Source organism: Theobroma cacao, chromosome 5 (assembly GCF_053813885.1).
Source record: "Theobroma cacao isolate CCN51 chromosome 5, ASM5381388v1, whole genome shotgun sequence".
Classification (NCBI taxonomy): Eukaryota; Viridiplantae; Streptophyta; class Magnoliopsida; order Malvales; family Malvaceae; genus Theobroma; species Theobroma cacao.
The window spans coordinates 47,113,081-47,132,648 of record NC_142643.1 but is presented as its reverse complement, the minus strand read 5'-3'; the positions used below and the strand labels follow the sequence as shown (position 1 = coordinate 47,132,648).

At 34.1% G+C, this 19,568-nt stretch overlaps 3 protein-coding genes across 6 annotated transcripts; 1 reads left to right on the top strand and 2 right to left on the bottom strand.

The window, feature by feature from the left end:
* Positions 1 to 133: 133 nt before the first annotated feature.
* On the bottom strand, positions 134 to 5,000 carry LOC18600551 (Polynucleotidyl transferase, ribonuclease H-like superfamily protein). 2 transcript variants are annotated; one of them, XM_088806429.1, is made up of 10 exons: positions 3,813 to 5,000; positions 2,977 to 3,671; positions 2,770 to 2,854; positions 2,479 to 2,566; positions 1,933 to 2,117; positions 1,521 to 1,653; positions 1,101 to 1,237; positions 918 to 992; positions 672 to 791; positions 134 to 593 (listed from the first exon to the last, which is right to left on the bottom strand). In XM_088806429.1, the coding sequence occupies exons 1-10, from the start codon at positions 3,861 to 3,863 to the stop codon at positions 510 to 512; spliced, it is 1,653 nt and encodes a 550-aa protein (XP_088662555.1). In that variant the 5' UTR covers positions 3,864 to 5,000; the 3' UTR covers positions 134 to 509. The 2 variants fall into 2 exon arrangements, with proteins under 2 accessions (XP_088662555.1, XP_007031112.3); XM_007031050.3 differs by having other exon boundaries at positions 2,977 to 3,658.
* Positions 5,001 to 6,318: 1,318 nt separating this feature from the next.
* Positions 6,319 to 10,529, bottom strand: LOC18600550 (Ppx-GppA phosphatase). 3 transcript variants are annotated; one of them, XM_007031046.3, is made up of 7 exons: positions 9,344 to 10,529; positions 8,679 to 8,852; positions 8,404 to 8,445; positions 8,232 to 8,312; positions 8,021 to 8,140; positions 6,980 to 7,059; positions 6,319 to 6,840 (listed from the first exon to the last, which is right to left on the bottom strand). In XM_007031046.3, the coding sequence occupies exons 1-7, from the start codon at positions 10,448 to 10,450 to the stop codon at positions 6,750 to 6,752; spliced, it is 1,695 nt and encodes a 564-aa protein (XP_007031108.3). In that variant the 5' UTR covers positions 10,451 to 10,529; the 3' UTR covers positions 6,319 to 6,749. The 3 variants fall into 3 exon arrangements, with proteins under 3 accessions (XP_007031108.3, XP_088662556.1, XP_017977114.2); XM_088806430.1 differs by having other exon boundaries at positions 8,021 to 8,080; XM_018121625.2 differs by having other exon boundaries at positions 6,955 to 7,059; positions 9,344 to 10,528.
* A 4,401-nt stretch (positions 10,530 to 14,930) lies between these two features.
* On the top strand, positions 14,931 to 18,827 carry LOC18600549 (calmodulin-binding protein 60 B-like). Its single transcript, XM_018122091.2, is given in 9 exon segments — positions 14,931 to 15,577; positions 15,674 to 15,755; positions 16,159 to 16,211; positions 16,425 to 16,918; positions 17,025 to 17,185; positions 17,308 to 17,520; positions 17,619 to 17,790; positions 17,940 to 18,387; positions 18,389 to 18,827. Coding segments are annotated over 9 exon segments (1,761 nt in total). The 5' UTR covers positions 14,931 to 15,473; the 3' UTR covers positions 18,423 to 18,827.
* Positions 18,828 to 19,568: the final 741 nt, after the last annotated feature.

Below are 19,568 nucleotides of genomic sequence, written 5' to 3'. Positions count from 1 at the left end.
ATTTAAGTCCTCAAGAAGGTTTTGAGTACCTGTACCGAGCACCGGATATTTCCTGGTTTTTGCCCCGGATCTCTGATTGCAGGCAGAACCTGGGTAATAATAATAAACTTGACAAGATTCCATGAACTTCAAATTAGTCCTCAATTACAAATCTTTGCTCCTAAAATAAATTGTCATCAATGTACAATCATTGAGATTATTGAGTTTAAGACCTAGCTCACTTGAGCAGGATGAATATTTACAAGGAACAAAAAGAAGACGAACAAGACCGGCAGGGGAAAAGATTTAAAAAATGGAAAAATGGAAGAGAGCAAGGTGAGCGATGAGCGGAAGGTGAGAGAAGAATAAGGTCCCAAAGGTTGAGCAGACTACCATAGGGATGGATAGCAGATCGACTGATTGCTATGATAGGGTCCCTTTCTCCATGTCAATATCGAGAATATTCACAATCATAACCTCAATGAATTAGTACTACTTTGGTGTAATGTGGTTGGGACGAAAACTTATTCTCATGGCTCATTGTCCTCAACTTCCAACTCTTTTCTAACGTTAGATTCCTTTTTGGACTTCTTTGGGTTATCAATGTAAGAAACCTGCAAAATAATCCTACAATAAGATGCAGCTTGCTATCAATATGCCCCTTGAATGTAGGAGCATGACCATGTACTCACAATGTGGGATTTCCATTCAATTTTGTCATGCCGCTCTGATACATCGGCAGGATGGGAATGATCACGAACATGGAAGAATATTTGAATAAGAACAGCAGCATCCAGAGCAGCATACTCAAGCTGAGCAAAGATTCAAGAAAATGTTGAAATGTAAACACTGACAGTACAATAAAAAGAAACATGATAACAGTCCTTCAAGTAACAGAGATGGGAAGGATGAAGGAACAATCATAAAAATACATATACCTGATTCCGAGTCAATGGTCTTTGTTCCCAGTCGCTATTCCGTCTTGTTTTATTCAAGCCTGCTCCCAATATTTTCTGAGCAGGAATTTGTGAGCAATGAAATCATAAATGGAAACCAAGTTATACATGACAAAGAATTTGGAAGCACAGGAGGCATAAATACCAACTCCATGTTCAGCTTACCTCTGCAAGACCAGAGAGGCCACCTCGGGGATCTGTGAACACATTCTGAATGTCCAGTAGCATATTATAGGACTTGAAACACTCTAAATCTCCATATGATTGAGCTAGTTGCTTTACATCACATTGAAAATTATAACCTACAATGCATGCAGCATGTTTATAAAATGTTACTTAGTATTATTAGAATAATCATGAGATGTTTTAGTTTAAGACAACATGCCTTCCTTTTCATACCAGACAATTATATAGAAATATGTGACACTACAATTGGGAATTTTTTATGCATAGTAAATTAAATGTGTATAAACCAGCATGGTTTTAGATATATCAGACAAGACAACTTGACAAGTGAGATCCTTGTATAAATTGTATCAAACTGAGCACAGAATTCCCCTTCTTCAACAAGACAGATGTTCATACCGAGTTTTAGAATTCTAGGAGACTTCAAGATGCGAGATAGGCATTTGTCTAACACATCAGGCACATCCTTATATAACTTTATCAAGTCAAAGATGAAAACCATCTTATCTGAAGCTATTTGCATGATAGAAACCTGCAACATGGAAAACTCCATTTTAATGTCTAAGGACAATTAGAGCAGTCATAACATAATGGATAGACAAAAAATGTCAAATTGTTCATTCACTGATGATTTGCCAATGCAAACCCAAACAAACCTGGCACTAATTCCATAATGACTTAAATTACAAAATAGAAGATTAAGACTCATATTTATCGGTTCAATCCATAAAAAAACACTTTTGGGATTGTACATTGATGACAATTTATTTTGAGTTTTCCAGGAAATGGAAGAAGATGATTCAATGCTTACCTTGTTTGGTTTGCTACCTTTTACATAATTGGGTTTCCATTCACAATCAAGGCCCGCAACTTTGGATCCCTCAATGTTGCATGTTGCTTTACAAAGACCATCAACTTCGTCAACCCAAATTATGTCTTCTACAACCAATTCATTTAGATTTAAAAAGCGACGATGCAGAAAACTAGCTTCAAGTTCTGAACAAAAGCAAAACCAGGAGCATGAGAGTCTGACTTCAGCCTAATTATAAGTCTAAAAAATCTGCTTATATCTACAAGTAGTGCACCAAGACGCACCAGCACATGTTAGTAATCATATTTAACAGCATCAAAGAGAAGCAATATAAATATTGAACAATGTTAAACACCACCCTGGAAACAGCAAGAAGGTATACAAATTTGAGAACTCATGTTGTTCTATATGCTTTTATTATACAGTCTTGAGTGTAGCTTCCTATGCGAACCAAAGCACATCACTATAAGTTTTGGTCCACATTCATAGTCTATATATCATTTTTCTTTATTTTCAAAAACAGGCCCTATTAATTAATGAACATACCTTTTGCTTTAAAAAAACCTTCAAGGGAGTAACGATTGCACAGTTCATCAACCTTCTCTGAATAACCAGCTTCCATGGCCAGATAAACCTAACATTCAGAAATTATATTTTTTAACATGCATAGGAAGTAGTCAAAATCAACAAGCCATGGAAACATACAAACAGATCAGAAACTTGACAAACCATGAGTTGGCAAAAAATAGCATATTCAGGCAAAAACTCCAAAGCTCATTTTGATCTTAGAAAGACTTACTTGTGAAAATGATATCATCCATGTAAGAAGATGCTTACCAGATACTCAACTAATTGTCTGTTACCATTTGTCTTTGACTCTGCAACATCCCAGCATGCTTTTTCTGCTAGCTTCTTTAATGCACTACAATATTGTAAAATAGTGCTATAATATTATCTGTTTTTAACACCTCTGCTCCCAACGTCTTTCTGGGGTCAGAGGTGGACAGAGACATATTGCCAGCATGGAGACTAGTATCTAGGTACCTTTCTTTGTACTTGTGATGCACATCTGGAAATTCTTGCAGGAGATTGTTCTTCTTTATAATCACATAAGCATTCTTTAGCATGTTCCTGTCAGCGTACTCCTGGACGAGTATGGATAACATTGGCTTCCCCATAAACATTGCCCACTTCTCTGCTGCTCTGAATTGTTTTTTCTCCATCATTTTGAGAAGAAAAGACTCCCCAGATTGACGGATAGAGAAATGTTCTAACAGATTGACTGCTGTCATATATGACTGTGATTCTATCAAACCAAATATATACTGCTCAACAAATATCTTTGCACTGTCAGACCTACAGTCATTCTGAACCTTTAATTGGGATAGAACTTTCTCAACATCAGTCAACTTGACATCAAAAACTTCAAGTATCTTCACAGCAATCCTCTCATCATGGTCAATGAAACCATCAATAATATAGAGAAATAACTGTGCAGCTAAACTTTTTGCTTCCAAAGAGTCTCCAGTGGTGGCTGCTGTTTTTAGAAAACGATGAAGAGCAGACACGATCAAGTGACTGAAACCTTCACAATATGGCCCAAATATGGGCAGGATATAGAGACAATAAGCAACAAAAGTAGCTGGGCCAGGTTGGGGAGAATTATGTAGAACATGGCAGACTTGTTGTTGGAGAGCTCGGAACTTTTTAGTTGCCTTCAGGTTTCCTGTCAAAATCATCTATTGAGAATCAGCACAAACAAGAACAAGGCAGGGATAACTACTACAACAAAATTAACTGATTTCTTGCAGCACACTAAACAAGGGAAAACTTTTCCAAGTGAACAACAAGATCAGCAATAAAAGGAAGAAAAACCTTACCATGAAAATAACATTCTTTAAGAAGGTATAAGAACATGACCGGAGGAACATAGGTCAAATCATTAAAAGCATGCACGCATATTGTTTCCGTTTGGCAAGTTTTGTCCTTCTTGACTTGCAGCTTTATAGCTTTTTCCTCAAATCCCATGCTAGAAATGCACAGTCAATGTTATTGAAGTGGATATCCCAACAAAAGAAAAAGAAAACAGTTAGCTCAAAAAACTCATATCATTATATGTTATTTTTGATGTATCATTCTGCGTCATTAGCTTCTTTATTGGCCAAATCCATAACAGCAACCATAACCATACCACTTGATGCATAATTAATCCAAAAGATCAACCTCCCTATGCAAAAAGAAAGACCTTGCTAAGCTAACACCATGTCAAAGCAAACAAAACTAAACAAATACATTATACAATCAAATTCTAGATCCAGGGAAGCAAACAACAATTCAAGCAAGATTTTCAACACCGATTTCATTCCTATTCTTTTTTTTTTTTTTCTTATTTCAACTTTTTCCCTCCACTTTCTGACCAACCAAACAAGAAAATTACAAAACTAAATTCTTGATAAAAACAGAATTGAACAAACTTCAGCGTACTCATACAAACCAATTCAAAGCAAACACAACAAAAACATATACATTATACAATCAAGTTCCAAATCCAGGGATACAAAGAAACAAATTCAGGCAAGCTTGTCCACACCAATTTTATTCCTATTCATTTTCTTCGTTTTCAATTTTTTCCCTCCATTTTCTGACCAACCAAACAGAAAAGTACAAAACTAAATCTTTTATCAAAAAAGAATTCAACAAACTCCAGCGTGTTCATACAAACAAATACAAAGCAATTGACAGTTGACTTATAAACACTCCGAAGAAAGTGAATACAGAACAAAACTCTTTTAACAAATCACTGATTAAGAACTCAAAGCAAAACGACTCGAAGCCAGCAGCTTTGTGAAGTTAATCACAAACTCCAGTTCGGTTCAAAGAGAGAAAATGCAGGAAAAATGGAAGAACTCAAAGCTAGAAACCTGAAAAAGCGAAGCAAACTAGACAATAGAAAAAAAAAAAAGATTCAAGAAATGTATCCTTCTGTTTCCCTTTGTTTTTCCCGCGAACCAAACATGTTTCAACAGAAAAGAAAAGAAAAAACAAAGAGAATATTCAATGGAGGAAAAAACAAAAACAAACTCACCCACTTTTTTTCTTTTTTCTTGAATTTTTGAGAATCTTTTTGGTTCTTTTCCTTTCGCTTTCGTTTCTCTGTGCAAAATAAATAAGAATTTAAACCGGTAGGTGTGTAATACCCCGAATAAAATCATAAAATATTAATATAACAGTATCTACTAATTACTAGAATTTATTAAATATCTAATTAAATAACTTAAATAATAAAAAATTATATTAAAATATATTAATTTTATATTTATTACTTATAAAAAATAAATACTTAAATCTCATAAATTATAAATTTTTTAAATTATATATAATATTAATATATATAATCAAGTTTGAATTTAAAATATCATAGATGTAATATCCGAAACTTATTCGAATTCAAATTTAATATTAAAAATATTCAAATATAAAATATTCAAATTTTATATTATCGGATTAAGTGACCAAAGATACCAACTACATATTATAAGAGGTTGATGAATATTTATAAGAGAACTCAAAAAATAATAATTATTATAAAATAAAAGTCATAATAATTCAACAAAAAATGAAATAATTGATAGTTGACTTATAAACACTTTAAAAAAAAACGAATACAGAAAAAATCTTTTAACAAATCACTTATTAAGAACTCAAGCAAAGTATTCGAATATAAGAGGCACTTGAGCCTTTATATTTTCAGGTCGAGTAACGTAAATATTTATAAAAAAAATTTAAAAAATAATAATAACTATTATAAATTATAAGGGAATCAAAAATAAAAGTCAAAAAGAAAACCCGTAATGGCCCACCAGATCTCAGGATTATGCCGGTCCTTCGAAGATTCAACCGCTTTCTTTTATGAAATGACCGATATTTTTTTTTTATCACAATATATTAAATAATTATATTATAAAAAATTCAAAATATAATATTCTCTTCGTCTATCGTGATGATTATTACAAAATTATAAAATTTTTAAAAAATATTTTTGAACATTTTAAGTTCATATAATATTTTAAAAAATTATTATTAAATCGAATTCATTTAACCAAAAAATGAAATGAAAACAAACGAAATAAGCCAAAATAGTAATGTTTTAGAATGATTTAAATTTTTTTTTATCATCGAAAAGTAAAAAAGAATGAAGCTAAATTTAATTTTCAAAAATTTATAATACATGAATAATAAATTTTTTCCCCAAAAAAAAATGCAAGCATAAAAGGATTTGCTGGTGTAATGCAGGCCATGTAAGCTTGTGGATAAGGTTGGTTGCAAGAGTCGTAATCAAAGGAGTTGCAACTTGAAGCCTAACAAGCAAGTTGGCTTTTATGGAGTTAACCTCAGAACCTGAATCAGGGGGTATTTTGCACCTGGGTTAAAGCATTTGAGCAAATATGAGTCTTATATGTATGAACGATGATTAAAGGTATATTTACACATACTTAACGGAAAAAGTAATAGAGGCAAGCCCAATCAGAGAGGAAGCTAGTTTTCCTGTTGAAGATCTTGAGGTTTTCCTCGAAATAGTAGGCGATTAGTGGTGCGGTGCAGTGCAGAGAGGATTTGTGTTGTTAAGCACCCTCGATGGCCTCACATTCACTGGAACTGCCACAGACAAAGAGGAGGAGGGTGTTCAGTTGGTGTGGTGCCTGTCAGCTATTAGCTCTCAGAGAGAATTTTGATGCAAGGCGAGAATATCATGGACCCTCTTCATTTCTGAGATAATCCAATAGGAACCACTTTCAGGATCTGGGTTCAATCAAGAACTAACTGGCAGCTTTCTTGTCAGCAACTTTAATTTTCATGGTTAGTTGAAGAGAATGATGGTATTTGAACAAACAATTCTTGCTTGAAAACCTGAACAAGGACGAAGAGTCGGTGTCAGTGCAGAAGAACGTTGTTTCTGTTTGTGAACTTAAGAATGAAAAATGTAACATCATAAAAGGATAGGTAGAACTTAAAAGACTTTGCCTTTTTAAAGTATTCCAACTCATGCCTTAGTTCTTTCTCAAATTTATCAGCGGTACATTGCTCAGCACCAGGCAAAAGAGTCTGACCCCTTGCTTCCCCAAGAACCTGTAAAGAAACAAACGAGATCAATTCCAGTGAAGCTTTGTAGAATTGATACAACTGAAAGTTATGACAGCCTTAATTTCCAGTATTCTAAAGTATATACAAGGAAGAAGCATAGAAGTCCAAAAGATTGGTTGGACACCTTTGTTTGGCATTAATATAACTAATACAAAGCAAAAAGCAGGAGACGCCAAGCGATGAGTGCCAGCAGCTAGGCTAAAAACATGTTAAAATCAAATTTATCAACTGTCCAAATGACTAAGACACTCGGCATGGTGGTTCCTCAGTATTATTTCATTTCCAACCTATTGGCTTTATTTACCTGCCATTAATCATTATGGTACGGGGAATTGGAACTTCTGCTCCTTTAAGGCCCCTTAATCCTAAAACAAAAGCCTTATTATGTACCACTCAGTGAAGTTGTTAAGGATATCTAGCATTCCAGCTATATCCACCAGAATCATTTTTCAAGTAGAAGCAATAATCATATTTATACTATTCGGGAAAACTTTTTTCCCAGAGGAAATAATAAATGAATCTTAAGTTAAATATGCTTGTAAACCTCAAATCTTGAAGAAGTCAGAGAAACTAAAACATTTACCTTTGATAGCATAATGGAAAACAGGACTTTGAAAACCATTTTTGGTATATGCATAATTTGTACAATGTGTTACTGTGATTAGAACAGCATGTGTCAGAGCTACATATGACATAGAAAAGTGTGCTACTGACAAACATTATTTTCCATTTTCCATGATTGCAATGTTACAAAAAAATGTACTGAACAATGTCACCACAGCTTTAAATTTCCCTGAGAAAATGGGGAATGCTTAATCAACATATTATGTTATATAGCACTCTAATACGGATTTGAGATATATAAAAGGGAAACAACATGATACATGAACTTTGCAGAAAGTGACACAGAACATATTTAATGTCAATATCAGATTACTCGACATACCAGCTTGAAACCGTCATGAGAATGTGAAAAACTCATGTCTTTGTAGCTTATGTATCCATTCTGATGTAATACAACAGATAAACGTATAATTGCACAAAGAACTCCAAATTTCTGCTTTGCCTGAAATAAATATGAAAGATCTTCTGTACAAAAAACCAGAGTCTATTTAAATCACTTGACAATCGATCACCATGCATATAGAATAAGGTACCTCGTCTCCAAACTCATTAAATGAAGCATGACCAAACTTAGGTAATTTCTTCCTATGGTGTCTCGTAAGAAGAGCTATTAACTGCAATTTCACTAACAGCTGATGAGAAGAGAGAACATGTTTGAATATCCTGATTAATAACTGAAACAAGATTGATAGGCAGACAGTGTACCTTGACCTCCTCAGCACTATATCCTTGAAGATGATTTCCATTCTATACAATAGATCAAGTATGTCAAAAAGTAGAGAACAAAAAGAATCAACTACCATTTATGCAATGCAAGAAATTGAAAATCTATAGTCCTAGCTAATTATCAATGCCACAAAGTTACTTTGCCTTTTTCAATTTTGCCAAGCAACAGAACTCTTTCTTAGTTCTAAAAAGGTTAGAAAATTTGTCATTTTTTTATAGCAATAGGTAAATTACAAATAGAAAAGAAAACTCACCATGATAATATGATATGACTGCTTGTGGTAACCTTTTTTACCATCAATGAGCCCTATATTGTGAAGTAAACATGCAGCTTCAATATATTCTAGATCTTTGTCATCTAAAGGAACAGCAAGTTTAACTCCATCGTTATCAAGCTCCTTACATTTTTCTAAGCCTTCAAAAATCACCTGGAACAACCATTAGGCAAGTGCATTGACAAACAAGATGATCAGTTTCTATATGTAAGAGAAACTAAAGCCAGCATATTATTCAGCCCTTTAATCATTCACTTGTGCTTTCTTAATGTTGAAACCAAATCTTTGTCATCTAAAGAAACAGTAAGTTTAACTCCATTGTTATCAAGCTCCTTGCACTTTATTAAGCCTTTTAAAATCTCATGGCACAATCATTAAGTTAAATCCATCCACAAAGAAGATGATTATTTTCTTTACTTAAGAGAAACTAAAGGCAGCATATTAAGTCCCCTATTCATTCACTTTTACTTCTTAATGTTGAAACCAAATCTTAATCATCAAAAACTACCAAGCAAGAAACCATCAAGCTAACATACAATCTAGGAAAGATTAATAGTTTAAATCTTAATCGTTATACTAAAAAATTGCAACTTTACATTAGGAAAAGAATCTTAAAGGTTTAAATCCAAGAGCTTTGCAATCACCCTGGCAATGCTAGCACATTCAGCAGCAGAAGTGATCATCTTTTTGCTATAAATCCCTGTAGTAAGCTGCAAAATGGACCGAAACCGAGCACTTGCATTCAAATCATAACCATCATCAAAAACCTTCGCCAAAGTGTCAGCAATCACACCTTCTCTCAATCCATAACCAGAAACCAACATGTATTCAATCCCAAGCAAATCAAACATCTCCTCAATCAGAATCCCACCAGCAACAATAGACTCTGACCTTTTCTTAAAAAACTTTTCTCTGCTTACTTTCTCCCCTTCTCCTCCATTACACAACCTCTTAACAACACTCTTTAACTCCTTCCTGGTAATCCTCCAATCCCTTTTACATTCCCTAAGCACAGCCTCATTACCATCAAAACCCAATCCATATCCCTTATGAACTGCTCTTTCAATGGCTCTTATAGTCCCCGATGAGCCCACAGCTACTTCAAAGCCAAAGTTCTTAACTTTCTCAACTAACCCAGATTCCTTAACTACCTTCCTGACATACTCCCTCATATTGAAAACTCTTTCAGCTTCTTCATCCCCGAAATCCTGTAGAGCCATTGTCACGTGACCAAGCTTCAAGGACAGGCAATAGTCAACCTTTCCACGTGACCCAATAGCCAACTCACTTGACCCACCTCCGATATCCACATTCAAAACGCATTTATCAAAAACCGGCAAAAATTGAAGGGCACCCAGGTAGGAATACCGGGCTTCTTGTTCACCTGATAGAACTTCGACTTCCAACCCGGTGGCTTCCGCCACCGAGTCGATGAATTGGGCCTTGTTTCGTGCTTCACGGACAGCTGACGTGGCCACGCAGCGAGTGTGGAGAGAAGGGATGCGGTAGGTTTCAAGGATTTCGTTGAATTCTACAAGGGCTTTGACAGAGTGGTGCTGGGAACTGGCGGAGATTGCCGAAGAAGCCGAGTCACGGCCTAAAACGACGGGTTCTTTGACGTTCAAAATAGGGAGGAATTTACCTGGGGAATAAGCTTGAACAATGAGAAGTTTGAAGGCATTCGTGCCCATGTCAATGGCAGCAAAGAGATTGTTAGCCATGGCGAAGCTTTCTCTTTGTCCTTTACTCATTTCTTCATCGAGTCTCCTTGTTATAGTCAATTGATTGTTTCCTTCTTGTTTTAGAATTCTGAACTTTGAAGGAGAAGCCACGGTCGAAATGATCGAGGAGAAGAAACGGGCTTTATGACCCAACCAAAAGGGCTTTGTGCCCCAAATAAATGGGCTTGGGGCTTGGTCTGGATTTAAAGACCACTTATCCATCTTGGTACTCAAATATTTTTTATTTCTTTAAATTAAATCAGATTTTAATTTTTAGATAAAAAATTTTATGGATTATTAAAAAAAAGATTTTATATGTCAATTTTATGAATTATTTCACTTGTATTGTCATAAATCTCATATCAATAAAAGATGAGGTGAGTCTTGTCTATATAAAAATAGTTCTTCCATCACTTATCAAACATGTTTTTTGAGTTGAAAACATGAGCATATGATTTATAGACTTACTTAAATTTTTTTTTTAGAATTTAAGACAATATAAGATTAGGTTCAAGTTTCAGTCCATGATGTTTGATATCAAAGCAAACTCAGATCTTCATTAATGTGAGACCCTTATGAGAGATATAAGGGTTGAGATAAACTCAAGAGTAGTGCAAAAGTCTCTTTCCTCTACAGATAAAGAGTCAGTGCAATTGGGGCATTACACAATTGGAGTGAGGTAAAATATCATGGATCACAATTGGGTGAGGTAAAATATTATGAATCCTACATCAGTAAGAGATAAACATGAGCCTTTCATCACTTATTGACATGTATTTAGAGTTACCTTTCAATTCATGACATTTGATATAAAAGCAAATTCGAATCTTATTTGATGTGGGAGAAATACAATAGTCGAAGTGGACTCAAACTAGTATAAGAGCCCATTTCCTCCATGGGTAAGAAGCCAATACAACGGGGATGTTGCACAATTGAGTGAGATAGTAAGAGATAGGATGAATTTTTGTATATAAATATAAACCTTCCACCACCTGTCGTGTATGCATTTTTTGTTGGGAATTTGAGTTCGTAATTTATAAGTTTACTTAAATTCTATTTTCAGAATTTAGTGATGTACAAGATTAAGTTTAAGTTTCAGCTTGTGACATGTTGCACTTAAAAACTTTTTATTTATTTATTTATAAATAAAAAATTATATATAAAATATAAATGTTTATACAATGTAAAGTTAATTGTCTATAATATAAAGACAATTACAATCAAAAGGCAATTACATATAACAAGAAATTAATATTTCAATTACGTATAATTAAAAATTTTTAATATTAAACTTGTAAATTATTCAAAAATATTAGATTCAATGCAATTATAATCTTTATTTATGAATTGTACAAATCTTATTAATATTTACAATAAAAATATTTTATAATAAAAGTCGGTCCGATACAATTAAAATTTTATAAATTATACAAATTAAATAAATCTTATTAATCTAAAAAATATATATTTAAATAATAATTTTAAAATAAATTTATTTTCGTCAATTCAATATATATATAAAACAAGAATAGTGGTTTCATTTATTGCATGAAAGCTATGGGGTTTGATCTAGGACAACTTTGAACACGGCAAAATATAAAAAGCCCAAAAGTTTGATTTGACAAAATTAGTTCAACAATTGATTGTTGATTTGGGGATTTCTTTTTCAATACTTTTTGTTTGAAAAAAAATCTTTTGGCAAAAAAAAAAAAAGAATATGTTGCTTTTTCTATTTTCTTTTTCACTTTTTTTAATAATTTTTTATTTTAATTTTTCTCATGTCTTAATTATATATTCTGTGTTTTTTTATTTTTCAATCAGTTCCCGTGAATAAGTTTTGTTTTTAAAATATGTTACACGGTTGATTTCACATAATAAAATTATCAAATTACTCTATATTCAAAAATTAACTTATATGTTCATAATTTTAGATATTTTAATAATTTTATTAAAAAATTTAATAATATAACTTTTTAAGAAAATAAAACTTATCCACATAAAACAAAAACCAGAAAGTCTTATCTAGAAAAAAATTTAAAATTACGAATAATTTAAAAATATAATGAATAAATATGATATTTTTGTCAATCGAAATTTTTTTTTAATATCTGTATTTATATATATATTTATTTATTTATTTAACCATTAACTTGGACGTTGGTTCATGAAACAAGAATATTGGTTTGATTCGTTGCATGAAAGGTATGGTCTTTGATCTTGAGCAAATTGATTGTTGGTCCTTTGGTCAAGAATATATTGCTTTGTCGTATAAAAGAAAATATGTTATTTTGTTCGTTATTTTTTAAAAATAAATTTCACTTATGATTTTTGTGATTTTAATTTTTCTCACATGTTTTTCAATTAACTTCCATAAGTAAATTCTGATTTTAGAATAAATTACACTGTTAATTTAAGGCATTTTAATAATTTAAAAAAATTAACAACTTAATTTTTTATGAAAATAAAACTTATCCATACTCGAAAAAATTAAAACTATAAAAAGTGTAGATAGAGTTTATTGTTTTTTTTAGGATTATTAATTTGGTTGCAATTGCCTTATGTCACTGGTTAAAACTAAAAATAAAGTTTTAAGTAAACCAATAAATTACAAACTTACGTTTTCAACCCAAAAACATGTTTAATAGGTAGTGTAAGACCCATGTTTATACCTAAGATCCATCCTATCTCTTATAACGCTTTTATTGCACTGACTCTTTACTTGTAGAGGATAAAGACTCTTACATTAGTTTAGGTCTACCTCAATCTTTATATCTATTATAGGGACTCCACATCAATGAAGATTCAAATCTGCTTTGATACATCTTATTATGAGTAGAAAGTTAAACCCAATCCCGTGTAACCTTAAGTTTTGAAAGTAAAACTTAAGTAAATCTATAAATCACGGGGTTCAACATGTCTAATAAACGGTAAAAAAATGTATATTTATATACTTAAAATCTATCATATATCTTATTAATGTGAAATATGTTACACTTATCAACTAAACACGTAATATAAATTATGACAAACAAATTATTTGCAATTAAAAATACATTTATAACATAAAATTTCTAAAATAAAAATAAAAATGTATGTAGAACCAAAGATTGCACATATATATAAAACAAAACCGGGAGACTTGTCGAAAGAATATGCTTCCAAAGAGAGGAATAGACTTCATAAAATAGTTTGATTTTTTGAATTCATGATGACTCGAAAGTTTTCTTTCGGTTCACATATCACTATCCCAAACATTTTAATATTAACAAAAAATAAATAAATATAATAAAATGAGACCATAAGTTCCAGGAATTTTCATGACCATGAATTTTCTGTGAAAATTCCTTGCCATGGAAAATTATGAGAGTGAAAATGCCATGAACTTGCAAAGAATTCAACATGAAATACTCAAAACACCACTTCCTTCTCTGCAGACTTGCAGCCGCCGAGCTTCACCAAAAGGGCAACAGCCATTGCCATGTCGGCCGACAGTGAAAGTGACACAGTGAACCAAGTGGGGCTTGTTAAAAATTTTAGTTTATTACCAAATAAAAGTTCGAACAGCTTGGGATTTTTCATTTTTTGGATTTATTTTATTTTTTTAATGCCGTTGTTTTTTGGAATTTTCAATTTTTATCGTGTTTTAATCAACAGGACTCTCTTCGTCCTTACATATTTTATGGAATCGAGACAAGAAGAGCATTAAACGATAACGGAGAACGGGATTTTCAATGGAATACTTAAGGGTTTAATCAAAATTATTTGATGGTTAGTCATTATCTACAGTAGTAGTTAAAGCTTATCGATTCTCTCTCTCTCTCTCTATATATATATATATATAATTTTTTAATCCTTTTTCTTTTAATGTTTATATATAAAAATACAAGTTTTATTTTTTTATCTCTAGTCAAGGTCAAGTGTGATTGGTAAAAGTCTAAGAAGGGCAAATTTGCATAGAGGAAGAACAAAGAATTAAAGTCTTTTGACAATAGTCCTTCACAAAAATAATTTTAGAATCATCGGTAGAAAAAACAATTATTTTTGATAATTAGTATTCGTATTTTTTTTGTCTATTTTTCATTTTGAAATATTTTGAAATGAATTATTATTTTTTAATTTTAGACACCGGGAAGCAAGAACAAAGGTTTCAAATTTTTTTCCTTTTTTTTTTTTTGTACAAAACATCTCGAAATAAATTTTATTAATTTTTAGACAAACAAAAGCGAAGAATTCAAAGTGTTGGGAGTATAAATAAAGGAATAATTCCGACAATATTCCATAAAAAAGAACTAGAATGATTGTTCATAAAAGACAATTATTTACTGTACTCCATGCGCGCGTTTGCATTATTGGTTAACACAATTACATGGGAAATTCTGACTAAAAGAGAGACACTGACTTACTGACTTTGTCCAATCCTTCAAGACAAACGCGGTATCTGTAGAAAATCAACATAAACAAATCGTTTGTCTTGCGTTCAATTTCGAGCTGCCTTCTAGTTTGATACACTTCTCTCTCTCTCTCTCTCTCTCTCTCTCTGCCCTCCATGCACGCGTTTTAATCCAACCGTGTTTCTGTCACCAATTGTAAGAGGCAAAAACACATTTAATGTAACCTTACTGTTTTGTTGGATTACTCGTTTTTCTGTCCTTTTCAAAGAATCAACATCCCGCGTTAACTTGTTCTTGTTCCAGTTCGTTATACCTTGAACAAAACCCAAAGATTTTGTGGTAGTTTTTTTTGTTTTTTTTCAAAGTTTAGTGATGTGTACAAAGTTGGCAATAATTTAATGAAGGTTTAGCGGCAGTTCTTTTTCTATTTGGGTTTTTGCTTGACTTTAGTGACTTAACGTGTTTTCTTAGCATTGATTCGGGTGAGGTTCCAGGTATCTTCTATGACTTTGTAAGTCAATAAAAGCAATTGCTTTGTTTTATATAAGAGCACAGGTGGTGGGAGGTTTCGGTTACTGGCTGGGGTTAAGGCTTTAGATGCTCAAAGGGTTTAGTTTTTTGTCTCTGAACAAGTCATTTTCCAGTTTTCTTCTTTGTTGTTCATGATGTTGCCTATCAAGAGGTCTGCAACTGATGGAGGTGATGAGAGGTTGGGAGTAATGGTTCCTGATCCCAAAAGAAGAGCTACCCTGAAGAGCTCTTGGAGGTGATGAGTGGTTTTGGTTTGTTTCTTTCTCCTCCCAACATCTAAAGCTGATGTTTGCAATGTTTTCTGAATTGGGTTCTTGTTTTTTTCCTGCAGTGGTGCTAGAAACATAGCAGGATTGGGAGGGCTCTCCCTGAAAAGAATTGTGCTCAACCTGGAACCAATGCTTCGATCTTGGGTAAGTAAATCTAAGATGGAATTTGCTGTTCTTTCTTTTGTCTTTCAGGAGCTAGCTAGTATATGGTTTGATCCAGTTCAATCAAGATATCATTTTGGTTTGCATTAGCTCTCAGTTTATAAATTTCAACACGTTTTTTAAGCCGTTTCAAACAGTTGAACAGTAGTTGTTGACTTGTTCTTCTTGGAAAGGAACCACAACTGATACAAAGAATTTCAAAAAGATGAGGCTAGTGATGAGCTCAATGAAGATTACAGAAAAATTGGCAAATTTCATCATTCTGCCAAAGCATGCATGATGTTTTAAAGTTGATCAATATTTTGGCTGAATGTGTTGTTTATACTTTTAGCTGCATATCTCTCTAGTTTTAATTCTTCTGTATATCATTGGTGAATGTGATCAGGTTCGGGAGGAAGTGGAACGTGGAATTCTGTCCTCCTTTCACCCATCTTCAAGGTAAGCTATTGTATATCTATCTTCATGGAACTTGTGTTCAAGGATTTTGACTGTATGAACGGTTAATTTTCATCGGCTAGCATCAGCAAGACTCTCAGAATTTAACTTCAGCTTGCTTTGCTTGTATTTTTGCTGAAAAGGGGGGTTCTAAAGCTCCATTATTTCTCTATGGATCCTTGTCTAAACATTGGTTTATGGTTTTCTGGTTTTCAGATCCTTGCTCAATCAGATTGAGGCATCTAGAGGGAGAAGCTTGCAGTTGCGCTTTGTCGATAAACTGCCCCCTACCATATTTACAGGCGGCAAGGTTGAAGCTGAGGAGGGCAATCCCGTCAGGATTGTCCTATTTGATACAAGTAGCAATAAAATTGCCACATCTGGTCCACTGTCTTCTCTTAAGGTTGAGATTGTGGTCCTCAATGGTGATTTTGGTGCTGATGAGCGGGAAGACTGGACAGAAAATGAATTCAACGCAAGCGTTCTTCGTGAAAGGGAAGGTAAAAGGCCATTGTTGACTGGAGATCTCAATGTTACGATGGCAGATGGGGTGGGAACTATCGATAATGTGATCTTCACTGACAATTCTAGCTGGATAAGGAGCAGAAAGTTCAGGTTAGGAGCTAGAATTGTGCAAAGGATCTCTGGTGAGGTGACAATCAGAGAGGCTATAAGTGAAGCATTCGTGGTGAAGGACCATCGCGGGGAGTGTAAGTTCTTCGAATGCTTTTATTTCAACATTCAGTTTCTGTTATTCTCTTTGTAAATGAATTTATGAATGATCTTTGAGAATTGACATGGAATTGATTCACGCAGTGTACAAGAAACACCACCCTCCATCCCAGCGAGATGAAGTGTGGCGTCTAGAAAGGATAGCTAAAGATGGTGCCTTCCATAGGCGGCTGGCTTCTAACAATATTAGTACAGTAAAGGATTTCCTGCGGTTGCATGTAACTGACCCATCTGCGCTGCGCGATGTAAGTAAATAATTTGCTCCTGTCAATCAGAGCACTCGAGCATGTTGTTGTCTTGGTGCATGCTTTTCTCTGTTATCCTTTTTTTCCTGCTGGTCCTATCTGAATTGGTGACACTACTGCAGATGCTCGGTGGTGGAATCTCAAATAGGGTGTGGGATACGATCATAGAACATGCTTTGACTTGTGTTCTAGATGATGATGAGTGGTATACGTATACCTACTATGGAGCTCAACAAAGGGTTGGACTCCTGTTAAATTCCATTTTCAAGGGTGTAGCGGCAACATTTGGTGGCCAAAATTACCAGCCTTTGGAAAAATTGACCTTTTCTCAGAAGGTTTGTGTTTCATATCCAGGAAACTGATATAGTTACACAAAAATACAGATGTGTTCCATCTGAGTTAAGATTGAATGATTTCTCCACTTAATTTGCAGCTTCTGGTGGAAGATGCAAAGCGACAAGCTTACAGGAATGTTGGAGACCTGGTCTTGACTAATCGGCAAGCAATTTTTGGCCCCTCAATGACCCTGACAAATCTGCTTCCTGAGCCAGATACCATCCCAAATTTACTCCTGCAGCAACCTGATTTCTCAGTTGCCAACCAAGGTACAAGAACTTCTAGTATATTGAATTGTCAACACACAATGAAATTTGTGGAGATCCGTTTTTCACCCACCTTTCCATAACTCTTCTTGCTCTCAACCAGATTCTCTTTACTACTATTCTGATTTCATTGATTCATTGTATGTATGCAGATCAACCAGATATAGCCCTGGGATTCAACCAATCCTCAACATCCTATGCCTATGAAGTGGAAGAAAACAATCAACCACAGGTTTCTCTTGCACAGGATGGACATGGAATTCAAGCATTTAATCCGATGCTAAGAAACAGTTTCAGAATGGAGGGAATCTTCCCTTACCATGGAGACAACAGTTTGTCACTTTTGCCAGACTTTCATTTTGCTACCGAGGATAATCCTCAGGCTCAAATGCAAAGTTGGGCTTCAGTCACTCCAGCATGGAGACAAGCCAGTGGATTTATTTTAACTCCAGACTGCGAATCATCGGTCGGCATCCTTCCTTCTTCCCCAGACTTTAATGTACATAGCCAAAGCATGGGAAAGGGCAGAGATGTGTGCCCCAAAGCTGGGTGGTTGAAGCTTCGAGCTGTTATCCAGTGGAAGTCAATTACACGTGGAGCTAAGGCTCTGGCTGCCAGAAGGCGTATGTATATAAATTACTAGATTGCAGCAATGAAGCATCATCTCAGAATTTTAGGAGCCAAGCTTCTCCAAGGTATGTTAGGTTAGCTTTGTAGGTTTTTTCTGCTATCATCTGTCAAGGTTGTGTAAGATAATTTCTAAATAGCATCTACTCTAGTTTCATGCAATCAGGAGGAAGAAACAATCTCCTAGATGTTTTAGCTTAGATTCTGTAGTGTTTTTCCTGTTGAAAAAGCTTTGTGTATTTTTAGTATGTAAGCATATCAGATTAGGAGGCAAGTATTCTCCTTGAGCTGGAAGCTAATCTCTTCCTCACCAAGCTCTCATCCTTGTAAGTTGCAACAAGTACAACAAAAAGGGTCTTTGTACATAGTGTTTGAAAGTCAAGATCATAAATCTAATAATCAAAATTCTGAGATTTTCACTTTCAGTAGGATCTATACATTTGATACTATAATATTTTCATTCATGGACTCTGTTAGCAGCAGGGTAACAGGGTTTAGCAGAAAACCCTTTGACTGCAAAAAAAACAACAGATTGCTACACCAAAAATTTTTCCATTCAAGGTAAGTTTCCTGTTTCCCTTCTGCTAGCAAAAAGCTCCTTGCATGCTTCCACCAAATGCTATGGGGACAGTTACAATGTAGCCTTTTGGCCTGGAAATTTCTGCACTCTGCTCCCAAGCTACCCTTGGCATCTGAACCCAAAAGACCAAACCAGATCTTGATTAAAATTGAACACCCTGTCACTCTGCCTTTTGCAGATAAAGATCATGGAAGTGAATGCATGATGAGATCTTCCATGGTTGCAACCATGAGTAATAATGAACCTAAGCTTTTTCCTGGAAATGGTAATCAAATCCAAATAATCCAAAAACCCAAATAACCATCATAGAAAGTTGAACAACATCCAATCATCTTTGATTGAGCTAGCTGAACTCTTTAATGTTTTTTTACCAGAGTTTCAATCATAGGTTATGAAACCAGTTTATTCTTAATGTTTCTCTTTCAGGAATCCCAACTCTTCCATTTTTCAAGCTTGCAATTGTTGCAAACCATCCAATATGCAATGATCAGAATCATTTGATCAAGGTAATCATGTGTCAAAAGTGATAGATTCAGTGTTCTAATCACTCTTGATAGACGGATTGGATGAAAGA

What these genes read in the sequence shown, in the direction of transcription:
- LOC18600550 (XM_007031046.3), bottom strand. Translation starts at nt 10,450, where the DNA reads ATGAGTAAAGGACAAAGAGAAAGCTTCGCCATGGCTAACAATCTCTTT. An exon ending in ATAGTGCTGAGGAGGTCAAG is followed by an intron (nt 8,313 to 8,403) that starts GTACACTGTCTG and finishes GTGAAATTGCAG; the next exon opens with TTAATAGCTCTTCTTACGAG. An exon ending in CTCATGACGGTTTCAAGCTG is followed by an intron (nt 7,060 to 8,020) that starts GTATGTCGAGTA and finishes GTTTCTTTACAG; the next exon opens with GTTCTTGGGGAAGCAAGGGG.
- LOC18600551 (XM_007031050.3), bottom strand. Translation starts at nt 3,960, where the DNA reads ATGGGATTTGAGGAAAAAGCTATAAAGCTGCAAGTCAAGAAGGACAAA. An exon ending in AGGTTTTTTTAAAGCAAAAG is followed by an intron (nt 2,118 to 2,478) that starts GTATGTTCATTA and finishes GCTTTTGTTCAG; the next exon opens with AACTTGAAGCTAGTTTTCTG. An exon ending in TCCTAGAATTCTAAAACTCG is followed by an intron (nt 1,238 to 1,520) that starts GTATGAACATCT and finishes CATGCATTGTAG; the next exon opens with GTTATAATTTTCAATGTGAT.